This window comes from Pantherophis guttatus, chromosome 1 (genome assembly GCF_059756535.1).
Source record: "Pantherophis guttatus breed Tessera chromosome 1, ASM5975653v1, whole genome shotgun sequence".
In the NCBI taxonomy this organism is placed as follows: Eukaryota; Metazoa; Chordata; class Lepidosauria; order Squamata; family Colubridae; genus Pantherophis; species Pantherophis guttatus.
In genome coordinates, this window is record NC_142063.1 from 331,248,918 (window position 1) to 331,265,835 (window position 16,918).

General features: G+C 43.4%; 1 protein-coding gene across 2 annotated transcripts in view; it reads right to left on the reverse strand.

Annotated features, from left to right (window-relative positions):
• LOC117667478 (ras GTPase-activating protein 4-like) overlaps positions 1-16,918 on the reverse strand; it is an 82,949-nt gene that overhangs the window by 42,538 nt on the left and 23,493 nt on the right. For both annotated transcript variants that reach the window (XM_034420854.3, XM_034420853.3), the window contains exons 2-3: positions 2,605-2,661; positions 1,077-1,190 (exon numbers count right to left, since the gene is read on the reverse strand). In XM_034420854.3, the coding sequence (XP_034276745.1) occupies positions 1,077-1,190; positions 2,605-2,661 (171 nt within the window). The remainder of the gene's footprint in view (positions 1-1,076; positions 1,191-2,604; positions 2,662-16,918) is intronic.

Genomic DNA, 16,918 nt, shown 5'->3' on the forward strand with positions numbered 1-16,918 from the left:
ACCCACTTTGATTGGCATTGTATTGTATACAGTTTTCTCCTCTTTAGAAAAAAATGAGGGAGAATGCTACCCTCTAAAGCCCAGATTAGGATGGACAGTGATCCCTGGTCTCAAAATACCTACTCCTGAAAGGGAGGAAGGCCACAAGGATTAGAATGAAGAATTCTGAAAAAGAGCACCTCACACCTGTTCCCTTCAGATATCTTGAAAAGCTAATAAGGGTGGAACCTCTTGAGTACCTGGATAAGAGAATCTGCAAGAAATCAGGAGGAGGAGGAGGAGGAGAAGGGAGATCTCAAACGACTTTGTACTATATGAATGCCTCCATGAAGTCACCAGGGGCCAAGCTCCAATGTGAAAGATACTTTTCTTACTCTCTTGTAAAATACACAGTGCAGCAGATGGGCTCAGCAGGGAGAGGTCGTCCCACTGCTGCTTCATGAGGTGAGGCATTCTCACTAAAGGCAGGGGACAAGGAGAAGGGATCGTTCTAAAAGGAGGAATATGTCCTGACCTAGGCTTCCCCAAACCACGAAGCCAAGTCCTCATCCTGACAAAAAACCCTTTTATTTAATTTACAGTGAATTCCTCTCCAGCAAAGTCTTTCTTCTCCCACAGTCTTTCAAGATAGTTCACAATTACCGACCTTTCAGGCTTGGAGGGTGGCCAGGCCGATATCTTTCAGACGCTGCAATTATGCAGTAATGAACTAATTGTCTCCTGATAACTCCCCTCCCCTTTCGCTCCTCTTTTATTCCTTCTGGGAGGGGTCATTCATCGTCCACCTGTGGCCTTACTCCCAAGTTGACCCTTGTTCTTTAGCTGTTCCCTTTGTCTGGCAACTCTGTGCATGCGCACACTGGGAACAGGCTCCAGTTGTTCATCTGCCTCACTCATGTCTGACTCCAAAGGCAGCTGACAACTGGCTTATGGCCCTGGCCCCCTCTCTGCCTCCTATGCAGAGCCCTCATCAGAGCCTTCCCCAGACTCCAGGACTGGCCCATGTTCCTCCCCAACCTCCTCACTGTCCGAATCTGCTGCCAGATCCACTGGCGGGCCACAACAGAATAGTATACCTCAATGCATCTTCATCCATTACGTAGAAGGATACACAACGGAAACTGGGAGACAAGTGGACTTCATATTCTTCACCCCAAAAAGGAAAGAGAGTTTTCCACACTGTGGCTGTCCTGAGGGAAGGAGGAAGTCAATGAAAGGTCCAATTTTTTTGCCCAAAGTGATATATGTAACAAAGAGGGTTTAAAAAAAAACCCCAAGAATACTTTTTTTTTTTTACAACAATGTACTTTTGACAATAATTTAAACAAAGCCCCAGGAATCTATTTAACACCTCTGTAGTTAATTTATTAGAGAAGAAACTGTATTTTATTTTATTAATTTATTTTAAACCGGCAAACCCTATAGTGTTGGTGTTACCCACAGTCTATGAACCTGAAATAGTCAGTTTACTTTCCAAATTCAGGGCAGGGGAGAGAAAAGTTAGGAAGGTTATAGAATAGCCCACCTCAAATGATTAAGCAGATAGAAAAGGAAGAGTTGGATTTGTTCCCTCAAGTTAATTCGTAGTACTAGGATAGATCATTTTGCCATTCAGATATCAGTTGCAGAATTAATACAGCTACGTGGGATTGGCTCACCTCTGTTTGACTTTTGTTTTTTTACTGATCCACAATCAGGCTAAAAAACTGTGGCCACAGACCAACGTCTTCTAAGAAGTGATAGCGACTATAATTTCAAACTTCCTTCTAAATAAAGTTTCACCAGGCTAGTGAAACAACAGGTGCTTCCTTAGGCTGGGTTTTTAATTCAGTTCCACAGAGCATCAGAAGGCAAACATTGCATGATTCATCTTTATTGGGAATCATCAGATGTTGGCAGCCAGATGTTCATCTATGACTAATTACATCTGAGAATTCCCAGTAAGGATGAAACTGGAAGTGGGCAGGTAGCGCGTGCTCTTCAAGTGAGCTACGTGACTGAAAAACATAACACAAAGTACACACTGTGTGAAAATAGAGAAAAGTTCCACCCCTCCAGGATATGGGATTGAATGGAAGTCACATAATACCTTGTACATGTGGGCATGACATACGGATAATCCTCAACGTACGCCCATTCATTTAGTGACAGTTCAAAGTTACAATGGTGATGAAAAACGTGGTTTGAATGGTAGTTGCACTTAAGACTGCCACAGGATTCCTGGTCATGTGATCAAAATTTGGTGCTTGGCAACTAACATGTATTTTATGACAATCGGATCACATGATCGCCATTTGTAACTTTCCCACGGTCTTCTGACAAGGAAAGTCAATGGGGAAACCTGGATTTGCTTAATGACCATATGTTTCGCTTAACAATGGCAGCAAAAAGATCATAAAATCAAGTGTGACTCACTTAACAACCACACTGCTTAGTGATGAATTTCCGGTCCCAATTGTGGTCATAAATTGAGGACTAGTTGTAATATAACATATGTATCCCAGCTTTGAGGGCTTAAGACTTTATATACCATTCTGGTAAGTTCTGACTGTGGTCTTTTTTGTTCTATGAGGGAAGGAAGAAAAAAAAGCTTTCTTGGCTTACCTAATTATTGTTTCATTGTCAATTTTCACAATACAGTAGGGGTCACTGCTACCTGTACTGAAAAAGGAAAAAAGAACAATACATACAGTATAAGGATATGTATGACAGTAGGCCAAAAAAGCTAATACAATCCTTGAGTTGTATAAGCAGAGCCATAGAATCAAAATCACGTGAAGTATTAGTACTGCTTTATAAAGCCTTAGTAAGACCACACCTAAAATACTGCATCCATCCAGTTTTGGTCACCACATTACAAAAAAGATGTTGAGACCTTGGAAAAAGTGCAAAGAAGAACAACTAAGACGATGAAAGGCCTGGAGACTAAAACGTATGAAGAACGGTTGCAGGATTTCGGTTTGGCTAGAAAAGAAGGACTGGGGGGGACATGATAGCAGTATTCCAGTATTTGAGAGGCTGCCACAAAAAGGAGGGGGTCAATTTATTTTCCAAAGCTTAGGACAAGAAATAATAGATGGAAACTAACCAAGGAGAGAAGCAACTTGGAATTGAGGAGACACTTCCTAACAGTCAGGACAACTAACCAGTGGAACAGCTTGCCTTCAGAAATTGTGGGTGTTTCATCACTGGAGGTTTTTAAGAAGAGACTGGGCAGTCACTTGTCTGAAATGGTATAGGACAGTGATGGAGAACCGTTTCGGCACCGAGTGCCGAAAAGGGAGCACTTTGCGCTGATCTGGGCTGCGACCAGGAAGAGGAGTTGCCCAGGGAGCACGTGCGCGCCAAAAAAATTACTTCATTTCCAGCAAGTCTTCTGGTTACTGCTGCGCATGCGTTGATCAGCTGGCCAGCACACATGCTTACAGAACAGCTCTTCCGGTTTCCGGCACTGCTGTATGCACAAAGACCAGCTGATTGTTGCATGCACTTACGCAACAAAAACCTGGAAGAGAAATGGCCAACACCGCATGTGCCAGGCGACATAGCTCCACATGCCACTTTGGGCATACGTGCCCTAGGTTCACCATCACGGGTATAGGATCTCCTGTTTGAGCAAGGGGCTGGATTAGAAAACCTCCAGCTCTATTATGATTCTGATTCTTCCCCTACCATGTATATAACTAAACGAATATAAGACATTATCCACTCATATATTAGTGAAATCAGAAGGGCAACTTGCCAGAAAGTGTCCCATAATCTTCTTTTCCATTTTGTCAGAAGTTAATTAATGCTTAAAGATGTTTCCTCTAACTCGTTTATCCAACTTTAAGTGCCAAGGAACCCTCCCTCAACCAACCTGTCTAAGCTTTGTAAAGTTGTATAATGAGGAAATTTGAGTTTACGTGACAAACACATACTATCGTTTTTATAGGCAATCTGATCCTGCCTTTAAAGCTTTGGAAACTATGGGAATCCTAAAGTGCTGAAAACGAAGGGCAAGGTTTGCTACCCTTGGGAAGATTTGCACGGATTTCTTCTAATTCACAGAAACAAAAGTAGAAAACGAAATTTAAAACCCTGACTCTGCCATGTATATGACACGATCCTATTGCACTTTATTAGGACTCAACCACATGTTGGAAGAAAGGTTAGCTTACCAGTCTCCGGTGAGGCAGGTAAACCTCTGTTCAAAACTAACCCAGCTGATAGGTTGATAGTTGGGGATAGCGGGAACTTCATTCCATCACGTTCTTCCAACTAACCAATCTATCCGCTGGCTGTTTTGGGAGAGAGGCTTACCTGTCTTGCATAAGAGTGGGAGGCTGGTGATTGTTCTTCCTGTCATCTGGGCTTCCCAAATATTGGCAGATCTGTATCAGAAATAGGCCCAAGGGATAGGTTACCTATGTGGATCAGCTCTGAGCCAGAGAGTTGAAGTCCACACTTCTTCAAGTTGCCAAGGTTAAGAAACACTGGCACATGCGACTTAATGACAGATGGAACCAGTGGTGGGATTCAGCCGGTTTGGGCTGGTTTGGGAGAACCAGTAGTTAAATTGCTGGCTGGCCACTCCCCTCCCCGCCCCTTCCAGGAGTCCCCACACACCCCATTTTGGCTCCCAGGAGGCTGCAGGGAGGCTACGAGGCCCAAAACGGGGTGCAGGGGGATGCACCCCCCCTGGCGTTTTCGCTCCCAGGAGGCTGCAGGGAGACCTACTAGGCCCAAAATGGAGCAGTGGGGGGGCGCCCCCCGAGGCCTGTTTCTGTTCCCAGGGGGGTGCAGGAGGCTGAGTGCTGCTTGTCATACCCCCTGGCCACGCCCACCCAGCCAGTCATTAGGGCAGAGAACCGGTTGTTAAATTATTTGAATCCCACCACTGGACAGAACTAAGTACAGATTTCTTCAAATCTCTGAAAAAAAATTAGAAAGAACCCAGTGTTTTGTTCAAAGTTCCTAGCTTGAATATAAACACTGGATAAGAATCCTAGCTGTGGAAAGGATGTGCCGAGACAAAGAGTGGACAGAAAGGATTTTGTTTTTCAATTCATGCTTATACTTACATATATCATCTAATACGTACTTGACAAACAAACAAATAAATATAATAAAATCTTATTTTCTTCCTTTCAGACAAAGAAAACTGGAAAGCCAAGTGGGGAGACATCAATAAGGAAAAGTCTCAAATGCTTTCTTCTGCCCAGAAGGAACTAGGAAAGACAAACAAAGTTCTCTCTTGATTCTGGAAAACCAGAAGAGCCAAGGCAAGAAAATTATTCCCCGTTGGCTATTTGATGGACTGGAAAATAATGCCATAAGCCCAGAACCAGAGTCTACAAGAAGAGAGACTCTGATTCGTAAGACAGAATCTTTGTTCATTTCTTTCTCCCGGCATCTTTAGGACAGAGAGTGACTTCATCAACGATAGGTCGCTGGATTCGAAATACGATTTCTACCGCATATGAACTCAGATCACTGCCTGTTCCCAATAAGCTTATAGCTCATTCCACGAGAAGTGTGGCAACGTCAGCTACCTGGGCATCGAGTGTTTCCTTGCTTGATATTTGTAAGGCAGCTACTTGGACATTTCCTTCTACATTTGTTAGACATTATAAATTAGATAAATTTGCCTCTGAGGAGGCTGAATTTGGCAGGGGAGTGTTACAAGGTGTTGATATGCGGGGAGTGTCTTTGGTCCAGACTGTGCCCTCCCATGAACTGGGACAATGAACTTGGGTATGTCCCACATCTGGCTGCTGTCTCCACATCCAATGGAGACGGGGCGTTGGTCCTCCCTGATACGCCCCTTCTCATTGGGTGGAGACAGCAGCCAGTCCCACCCTTTAAACAGTCTGGAATCTAATATTGTACGTAGATGTTATTCTAATATGGTAAATATATGTTATCCACACATAGTCTGTCTTCCTTCTTCGACAAAAGCTGGAATCCCCTGGCAACAGGGGCGGAATTTAAATCAATTGACAAGGCTCAGTCCTTTATTCTGACCAATGAGCACAACCATTGGAATTCATTCGTTTCCTGATTCAGTCGATAAAAATGGTCTGGAATGCACTCTGAGGACTTGTAACTGGATTTTTTTCATTAATATATTTGACAACAAAAGTGGGCAACGTTTTTTGCTTTGTGGGCTGGACTTATGAAGGGAGGGAGTACAACAAACACTCCATTCATTGGATTTAAAATTAATTAAAAATAAAGCAATTAGACAATATGGTTCTTTTCCTTCATTGAATGATTTTCTCCTTCAGCCAACCTAAACAAGATTGTATTATTGATACAAAGAGAGCTTTTGATAGCACTTAGCAATAGCACTTAGATTTATATACCGCTTCATAGTGCTTTTACAGCCCTCTCTAAGCGGTTTGCAGAGTCGGCATATTGCCCCCAACAATTTGGGTCCTCATTTTACCCACCTCAGAAGGATGGAAGGCTAAGTCAACCTTGATGATTCAGAGAGGTCCAAAAACTCAAAATACAGGAATAAAATTTAGAATTAATTTGTTTGGCTACCTTTTTTTTTTTAATTGAAAAAGTTTTTCGAATACAGATTTTTCCCCCCTCCACCCTAACCCCCCCTCCCCCTCCCCTCCCCCCATGGCTTCTCCAAAATAAAATCCAAATTAACATCAAATTATATAATACTTTACCATCCTTTTACACCACCCCCCATATGCTAACCATTTCTTTCTAACATTATTATTATATCCCCCATTATTATTATTATATATTTGTTTGGCTACCTTGAGCAAAGGTATCAGCTCATCTGATCATTCCAAATACTGAACCATTGTTTGGATAAGGCAATCCCCCATATCCTAATCTAGGGGCAAGAGTTCTCATTGTTCCCGGAAAAAAAACAACTGAATGACATTTGGCAGAGCCAAAGGAACTACCAATCAAGGAACTACCAATCAAGGAACTACCAATCCAGACAAACAACCGTAAATTATAGTTTAATCAAGGAACCACCTAGAACACTCCCACCAACACTGTCAGGGCAAACCACTAATATATAAAAATAAGAGCAAACCTCCTCCATTATAGCATTGACGATGTTACCTAGTTTGGTAATGAAATGTCTGCAAGAAAACCACTCAGAAAATACAAAGGACCCCACAAGTACAGGGCAGTGTTGAGCTTCAGGGTTTAGTGACCATGGATTTCCTGACTTTTTGTTGGCAATTGTGACAGTTGGCATTTTCAGAGACAAGATAATCTGCTGTGCAGATGACAAGACAACTGAGCAGGGACTAACTGTATTCCTGTCTTCATAGCCAAGTGACCAGGGATGGGCTTCAAAAATTTTGGCAAGGGGTTCTCTGCCCGGTTGCTGGGTGGACATGGCCATGGTGGGTGTGGCCTAGTTGGCCTTCTGCATCACGGCGGGGGGGGGGCGCCTTTTGCCCACCCCGGGCTCCGGAGGCTTTCCTCAAGCCTCTGGGAGGGAGAAAACAGCCTTCCCAGCCTCCAGAAGCCCTCTGGAGGCCGGAAACGGGCCCATTTCCAGCCTTCCCGAACTTCTGGTAGGCCCATTTTTGCCATACCCGAGCCTCCATGCGTACCCTGTACTTACCTGCATCCAAAACGGGCCATGTGGGGATTCTTGAGAGGGGCGGGGCAGAGTGGGTGGGGCCAGCCAGGAGTGGGATTTGGGCGTTCTCCGAACTGCACAGAATCTTAGCTAGAGGTTCTCCCGAACCCCTGTGAACCCCCAGCAGCCCACCCCTGCAAGTGACATACCGGTATATGGAGTTTGGGACAAAGGATCCACCTGGGTCTCTGACTTTGTGCCATGTTTTATGGCAAGAATGAAGTTTGCCCTTGGAATAAAAGTGAGTCACATATACAGCAAAGTCAGGTCAGGTATTAAGAAACTGAAGGTACTCGCAGGAAAGACAGGAAGGGTAGAGAGGTGTAGAGGAAGATAAATAGAAAAAGAATACAGTGCTATTTCAGATAAATTATAATTAGAACCCTGGGGTCTATCTTATCTCCTAGTTTACTACCTGCAATGCAAAAAGCCAGTATTTTTCTAACAAATGAATTCTAGCCTCTGTCTGCTTATTAAGTGGAGTCAGCTCCATTCCTGCCTGAGGCAGCCTATTTATTCCTCCTCGTAAATTGCTCAGACCTGAGAAATTACCAAGTGAGTTGCTCTTCATTTAGCTTGTGATAGTTGCAAGGGGAGCTATTTCAGCTAATGCTTGTTTTTCCCCCCCCCTCCAATATCAAGCTCCTTTCTATCCCTCCGTCCACCCACTCCCCACCACCGGAAGAACAAAAGCTGATTATATATACAAAGGGCAATCACTCATCTCCCTAGCCAGAGAACAATAAAGCAGATGGAAAAACCATAGCCAAACAGGAAGCTTTCAATTAACATTAAGGAGGATTTGGGCTGAATGGAACTTATAAACAATCACAGAAGAATGAGGGTCACCAGAAGGCTAATCTAGCATATACTTCTAGCTGCATTAGGATAATCAAAATATAAGAAGACATTTCATATCAGATGCTTATTCGCATAGCCTGGTTCCTCTAAGTACTACTGTAGCAGTGGTAAAGGTAAAGGCATCCCATATCCAGTCATGTTGGACTCTAGATGGTGGTGCTCATCCTCATTTCTTAGCCAAGGGAGCCAACGTTGTCTGAAGACGCTTCCGTGGTCATGTGGTGCATGGAACACTGCTACCTTCCCGCCGAAGTGGTACCTATTTATCTACTCACGTTTGTATGCTTTTGAACTGCTAGGTGGGCAGGAGCTGGGGTAAGTAATGGGAGCTCACCTCATTGCATGGCATTCGTGTCTCAAACCTGGGCTGTCAGCTTTCCAGCTGACAAACTCAGCATCTTTAACTGCTGAGGCATCCCATGATCCAGTGGTGAAATCCAATTTTTTTTACTACCGGTTCTGTGGGCATGGCTTGGTGGGCATGGCAGAGGAAGGATACTGCAAAATCCCCATTCCCTCCCCACTCCTGGGGGAAGGATATTGCAAAATCTCCATTCCCACCCCACTCTGGGGCCAGCCAGAGGTTGTATTTGCCGGTTCTCCGAACTACTCAAAATTTCTGCTACCAGTTCTCCGAACTGCTCAAAATTTTCGCTACCGGTTCTCCAGAACCTGTCAGAACCTGCTGGATTTCACCCCTGATCCCATCTCCTTACTAGCAGTGGTTCTATTGCTCAATCCTTTTGACTGGAGTTGGTAGGAATTAAACTTGAATGTAACTTTGCGATAATGGCGAATATCTGTAGCTCAGGTGTATGTAACAATTGACTAGGATAGGATAGGATAGGATAGGATAGGACAGGACAGGACAGGACAGGACAGAATAACAAAGTTGGAAGGGACCTTAGACGTCTTCTAGTCCAACCCCCTGCTTAGGCAGGAAACCCTATACCATTTCAGACAAATGGTTCTCCAATCTCTTCTTAAAAACTTCCAGTGTTGGAGCACCCACAACTTCTGGAGGCAAGTCGTTCCACTAATTTAATTGTTCTAACTGTCAGGAAATTTCTCCTTAGTTCTAGGTTGCTTCTCTCCTTGATTAGTTCCCATCCGTTGCTTCTTGTCCCACCTCCAAGTGTTTTGGAGAATAGGCTGACCCTCTCTTCTTTGTGGTAGTGCTTCAGATATTGGAACACTGCTATCATGTCACCCCTACTCCTTCTTTTCATTAAACTACACGTTCCCAATTCCTGCAACCATTCTTTGTATGTTCTAGCCTCCAGTCCCCTAATTATCTTTGTTGCTCTTCTCTGTATTCTTTCTAAAGCCTCAACTTCATAGTCCACCAAAAGGGGGTTTCAGCCATTCTTGTCTTGCTCCTCTGCCAGAAGTCCTATTTTGCAGGTGCTGCCAGCCACAGAAGCAGGCCCTTCAAATGAAACAAAAGGTGTTTGTTTATGGGTATGCATACACAACACACATAAAAGAAGTGATGTGATTGTAGCCATCATCATGGTTTTTTGTACACCTCCCTCCACAAATGTTCTTATACAGGACATTAAACAAATTTAAGGCTGCTCTCTATGTATTAACTGAGATGACAGTTAATCTCTGGAAAATCCTAAAGTAATAGAGGACAGGTCTAGCTACTGAAAACTTCAGATTTGGAGAGCATATTCCCTCAAATAGGTACAGCCCGACTTATGACCACAACTGAGCCCAAAATTTCTGTTGCTAAGTGAGACAGTTGTTAAGTGAATTCTGCCCCATTTTATGACCTTTTTGGCCACAATTGTTAACCATCGCATTTGTTAAGTTAGTGAAAGGGTTGTTAAGTGAATCTGGATTCCCTGTTGACTTTGCTCATCAGAAGGTCACAAAAGGGGGATCATTTGACCCCGGGACACTGCAACCATTATAAATATAAGTCAGTTGCCAAGTATCTGGATTTTGATCATGTGACCATGGGGATGGTGCAATGGTCATAAGTGTGAAAAATGGTCATGAGTTCTTCCGTGCTGTTGTAACTTCGAACGGTCACTAAATGAACTGTTGTAAGTCAAGGACTACCTGAACTATTACTTGCAAGGAACGAAGATGGAAGCAGAGAACATCTCCATCTTCTTCTCCTGAGCACCCAGAAGCATCAAGTTGGTTCTGTAATAAACCAAAAGCTACATAATACGGTCCTCATATTGCTCCTGCAGAGCTATTTCTGTTTTTATGTTCTTATGACTCATATCTGGCTTAAACTTAATAAAAGTACTGTTTACATCAGTTGGCAAATCTCCCCCCCTCCCCCCCACACACAATTTTCACTTTCTCAACCATACTTGGAGATGTGAGCAACTGAGGTCAGATTTTTCTCCGGAGTTCCTCAATTTTAATTGGAAAGAAATATTTGGAAATTTTCATCCCAGCTTTTAAAAGCTAAAGATTTCTTAGTTGTTGGCAACTGATCAAGGCAATAATTGCTTGACTTGCCTACTGAGTCTTTCAAGATTATAGTGTGAAATGTAGAGTTGGGGGGAAGGAAGAGAGAGAGAGAGAGAGAGAGAGAGAGAGAGAGAGAGAGAGAGAGAGAGTGAGTGAGTAAAGGAAGGAAGGAAGGAAGGAAGGAAGGAAGGAAGGAAGGAAGGAAGGAAGGAAGGAAAGAAAGAAAGAAAGAAAGAAAGAAAGAAAGAAAGAAAGAAAGAAAGAAAGAAAGAAAAAGAAAGAAAGAAAGAAAGAAAGAAAGAGGAAAGATTTACCAAATTAAAATTTTTGGACCTTCTTCTACCAATTAGTCACTTGGCCTTCTGGCAGGCATTCCCTAGATACAGGAAAGTTCATTAAGCTGGTGATCTGCGATAGATAAGATTAATTTCCTTTGAACTGCAAATAAACAGGTTTCATGGAAGCCAGGATAATAAGGGCCATTTCCCCAGAAAAACTGCAATAGCTTTTGCAGCTGCAGAAATACTTTTTTCCCCCCCCGAGCACACAGGCCAAACCTTAGGCAGGGACACATCTGAGTTTTACAGACAAGGTTGGATTGGGATGGGATTGCTTGTGGCTTAATGTGTTGTGTGAATGTGTCTAATTCCTGCTGACCCCATCTTGCATTGATGAGAAAGGGTAAGCATCCTTAAAATACCATGTTTAATGTGAATTGCTTGGAAATAACTTCTTTCTTTGTCATTAATGTCTAAGTATGTTTAATACAGATTTAAATAATTTGTTTGTTAGATTTACATAAAATCTTCCAATAGAAGAGAATACTGTAGCTCAGGGTTGAATTGTGGAGTCCCTGGTGTTGTCTGAGCTTAGCTGTTTTCTTGCAGACATTTCATTACCCAAACTATCTCAGAGGTGCTTTTCAAAAGGCAACTGGATTGTCTTTGTTTTTTCCTTGAAGACACATCGCTTCTAATCCAAGAAGCTTCTTCAGTTCTGACTGCATGGTGGAGGATGGAAGGATGCAAGGAATATAAATCCTTCCATCCTCCACCATTCAGTCAGAACTGAAGAACGTTGTTTGAGAAGCAAAATGTCTTCAAGGAAAAAACAAAGTCCAGTTGCCTTTTGAAAAAATACCTTTGGGACAACCATGACCTGAATGACTGAGAATCTCCATAGACACATAGAATGCATACTTTCCAGCTCCTAAATTCCTGGGAACTGAAGTCTCCACTTCTGGAAGGGTGCCAAGTTGGAAAAGGCGATCCTAGTTCAGACTAATTTCAAAATTGAAACCATAACGAGAAATCCCCTCACAATAAATCACTGGACAGAGGAACAGGCAGGAGGCTCACCTGGCTTTAATACTTCTTGAAGACAAGCGGAGAATAATTCTGGTTAAATGGCGTTTATACAGATTATACAGATTACCAGACCTTTGCCATCTACCAAGTCTATTGGTTTGTATGTTTGCTTTCTTTTGGATAAAGGACATTGTCAGCCCAACATGGAGAATACAGGAAGTCCTTGACTTACGATCACAATTGAGCCCAAAATTTCTGTTGCAAAGTGAGACTTGTTAAGTGCATTTTGCCCCATTTTACGACCCTTCTTACCACAACGGCAGTTGTTGAGTTAGTAACACAATTGTTAAGTGAATCTGGCTTCCCCATTGATTTTGCGTGTCAGAAGATCGCAAATGATGATCGCATGATCCCAGGACACTACAACTATCATAAATATGAACCAGTTGCTAAACATCCAAATTTCTATCATATGACCATGGGGATGCTGCAATGGTCGTAAGTGTGAACAAGCAGTTTTTTTCAGCGATGCTGTAACTTTGAATGGTCAGTAAATGAACTGTTGTAAATTGAGGACTACCTGTACTGGACCTCAGCATTCAAAACGTGTATTTCCACTAAGAAAGAACCCTGCCTAAGGAACTGACTTTATGTTGGCTTGGTTCACTCAGAGCCATGATGTGCAAAAACTGTGGCTTGCAGAATTCACATTGGATGGGTTGGCACATACATCTTGCTAAGCTAGAAATGAGAAGGGCTGAATTCATGCAGCACGCTAAGCCCCAAATCAAAGAAATAATGCTATGGCTTATGATTCATTCACATTTCTGGGATAATGTGCTTTCCTCCTAGGTAGAAAGTATGCCAACAGAGAGGCCATTGTCCACACAGACATGAACATAATGCCAATTGCTTTCAGAGCAGCAGTGGTTCTCCCAAAAAGCAGCTCTGTGTCAAGGGTGAAATCCAGCAGGTTCTGACAGGTTCTGGAGAACTGGTAGCGGAAATTTTGAGCAGTTCGGAGAACCAGTAGCAGAAATTTTGAGTAGTTTGGAGAACCAGCAAATACCACCTCTGGTTGGGCCCAGAGTGGGGTGGGAATGGGGATTTTGCAGTATCCTTCCCCTGGAGTCGGGTGGGAATGGGGATTTTGCAGTATCCTTCCCATGGTGTGGGGTGGGAATGGAGATTTTACAGTAACCTTCCCCTGGAGTGGGGTGGTAATGGGGATTTTGCAGTATCGTTCCCCTGGAGTGGGGTGGGAATGGGGATTTTGCAGTATCCTTCCACTGCCATGCCCACCAAGCCACACCACGCCCACCAAGCCATGCCCACAGAACCAGTAGTAAAAAAATTTGGATGTCACCACTGCTCTGTGTGTAGAGAGGCGCCATCCCACCAACCAGGGAGGTTGTGCTGATAGACAAAAGGAGAGGGGGAGAAAACCACATGACAGCCTAAAAAATGAAATCTCCATAGAGTCAAGGAATCAATCAATCAGTTGTTGCATTTTCTTGATGAAAAATAGCAGTTGGGTATGGATTAACAAAAGCTACAAGCGACGAACCTCTGAGGAATATTCACCTGAACTCTGTAATCTTTTGGTTTCAATACAATGGGAATATCAACTTCCTGGTAAACCACAATTGGTCTCCTACGAAGTCAACATTCCCAGAACCAACCGCCTACAAAAAAGAAGAACTAGACTGCACCAGTGAGATTCCAGTCCCTCTGGCAGCCATGAAAGCAGTAGCAATAGTACTGACTCATATATTGCTCCACAGAGTGGTTTACAGATTCAGCGTATCGCCCTCAGGGATGTGGGTCCTCATTTTACTGACCTCAGAAGGATGGAAGGCCGAGTCAACCTCGAGCTGGTCTGGATCGAACTCCAGGCTATGGATAGAATTAACCTGCAATACTGCATTCTAACCACTGCGCCACCATGGCTAGTAGTTGGATGGGAAGGGGTGATTCTGCAACAGGCCAATTGCAACAGGCCAATTGCAGTCCAGCAGATCACTGCCTTCTGAAGATTCTTCTGCAACCAGGAAGGTCTTAGCCTGGAAAACTCTGTTGTGGATGAGCCCTTAGGATACATGGGAATCCAACCACTATCTCAGAATCATCAGTCTTATCAAGCCGTGGTGCGCAGTGGTAAAAATGCAGTATGCATGCTACTTCTGCTGATTGCCGGCTGCCAGCAGTTCAGGTCTCACCGGCTTAAGGTTGACTCAGCCTTCCATCCTTCCAAGGTCATTAAATGAGGACCCAGATGGTTGGGGGCAATATGCTGACTCAGTAAACCACTTAGACAGGGCTGTAAAGCAGTGGGAAGCGGTATATAAGTCTAAGTGCTATTGCTATTGCTATTGCTATCAAACCTGGTGGTTTTTATCCAAGATCTGTGATAGAGGATTTCTCATCAACTCAATATGTAACACCCCTCTGATGGTCAGATCTGATCTTTGTGGTATATGTACCAGTTCTTCTTCCCTTCCCTTCACCACATTCTTACTCCCTTTGCTACAATAGCCATACTTCACAATATGCTTAACCAGGTCATTTAAATGAGATAGGTGGTGGAGAAATACATTTTAGAAGCTGCATTTATGCAATATACTAACTTTGATTAGAACTATCTTATTTGTTTTTGGGGGGTTTTTTTTGGAAATACACTGTGCTGCAGAAACGGAATCAATAGTGATTTATTAAATAAATCATGGTTCAAATAATCAAGGTTGAATACAACATGTGAATCCTGGCAACACTTAAGTGCTCAACAAATGTTAAGTATTTTTGGACATTTTTTTATGGTGGCAAATATACATCCTCAAAGTGCCACATTATAATCTGTTTAATTTGACCACAAGCCTTATTGGCCTTATTTTAATAATATACTGTGCCATAAATCATAGATCTCACTTTGTTACAATCACATTGGGTTGCCTTAATTAAGGATGTCGTCTGAAGATAAAGGTTGGGTTTATTGAAACAGTAGATATTGCAAGGACAAATTTACTTCATGAACAACTGCTTTTGGTATGTGTTTGCTTCAATTCCCACAATTCGCCATTATTTGCTAAATTTGCTAGGAATTCTGGGAGCACCATGTTACAGAAAGTTGAGATAGTTACTGTGAGGGTGGAAATGATGTTTTAAACAGTATGTGCCACATAATTATTCAGAGAAGTGTCCAACAGAAGGCCCAAATCAACGGGGGTGCTAATTAAAAACTCCTTAAAAACACTTCAAATCAGAAATTACATTTCTGCACAAAGTTAGTAGATTTTAAAGCTCTTTTTTTCTTCCGCTGAAGAAAATGAAAACCTCAACTTCAGTCTGATTTATGTAGAGCTGGTGAAAACATTACTAGAATGACAATGTGTTCAGGATACAGATAGTCCTCAACTTGCAACTGTTAGTAATGGTAATAGAGCTTGTCCATTATTGTCATAAGTCATGACAGTTGTAGAGCAGGTCATCATGTGACCAGCCTGATTTTATGACTTTTTGTTGTAGTGGTGGGTAAGCAACTCACCATGCTAATTAAATGAGCCCATTGTTCACCATGGAGAGTTTTTGCTGAAAACCAGAAGTAAACTGTTAAGTATTGAATGGACGAGCGCAGGAACCAATCAGGAGCGAGATACGGGAGCGGGAAACTTGAAAGCACGTCAGTGGCTGAAGCCGCGGACAGCTCCATTTAAAAGGGGCTGCCGCGGCTCGCACTGCCATTGCTGTATGGGAGCTGAATAAACTGCTTAAACACCGAGCGTGTCCTGTGTCCTCTGTCTGCGCCCACTATTCAACACTGGCGACGAAGGTGGGATCTCAGAAGGACAATAAGACACTAGGCTGCTGAACCTCCACGTGGCAATCAATGGCCATCGAACTCCAAGCAAGATGTCTTCGATCATTCCACCCACGCCATTCAATCCGGCCGGAGAAGACTGGGAATCCTACATGGAGCGATTCCACATGTTCTTAGAAGCAAACGACTTGCTAAGTTTGTCGGAACAGAGAAAAAGGGCACTATTCCACACACACTGCGGAGCTGCTGTTTTTAAAATGGCAAAAGCCTTAGCATCTCCAGCAGAATTGAGAACGATGACCTGGCCAATGCTACAAGGCATCCTGAAGACACACTACGCACCCCAAGCATCATCCCTTGTACGCCGGCACAAATTCTACCGAAGAGACCAAAAGGAGGGCGAATCGATTAGCGAGTTTGTGGCAACATTATGCGAAATAGCCACTGCTTGTGAGTTCTCAAACCTGGACAAGGCCATGAGGGATCGTTTGGTACTGGGCTTAAGGGATCTCACCCTGCAAAGCCGACTACTCGCTAAACCCAGGATAACCTTCCAAGAGGCTATGGAAGAAGCGACTGCGACCGAAGCATTCCAGAAATCCACAGCCGCGATGAAGAAAATGAATAAAGGACTGCAAGGAAAGGAAGAATCCTCAATCCACTATGAGGATGTGGAGACAGAGTCGGAAGAAGAAGAGGGGGACAAAGTACATGATCTCCGTTCGGAACGGAAGGGGAGACCCCAGGACAAAGGAAAAAAAGAATTCTGGTGTGCAGGATGCGAAGGAAATCACCCAAGGATGGAGTGCAGATTCCGAGACGCGATCTGCCAGCGGTGCAACCAAAAGGGGCACATCGCAAGAGCCTGCAGGGCATCCCAAGCAGCAT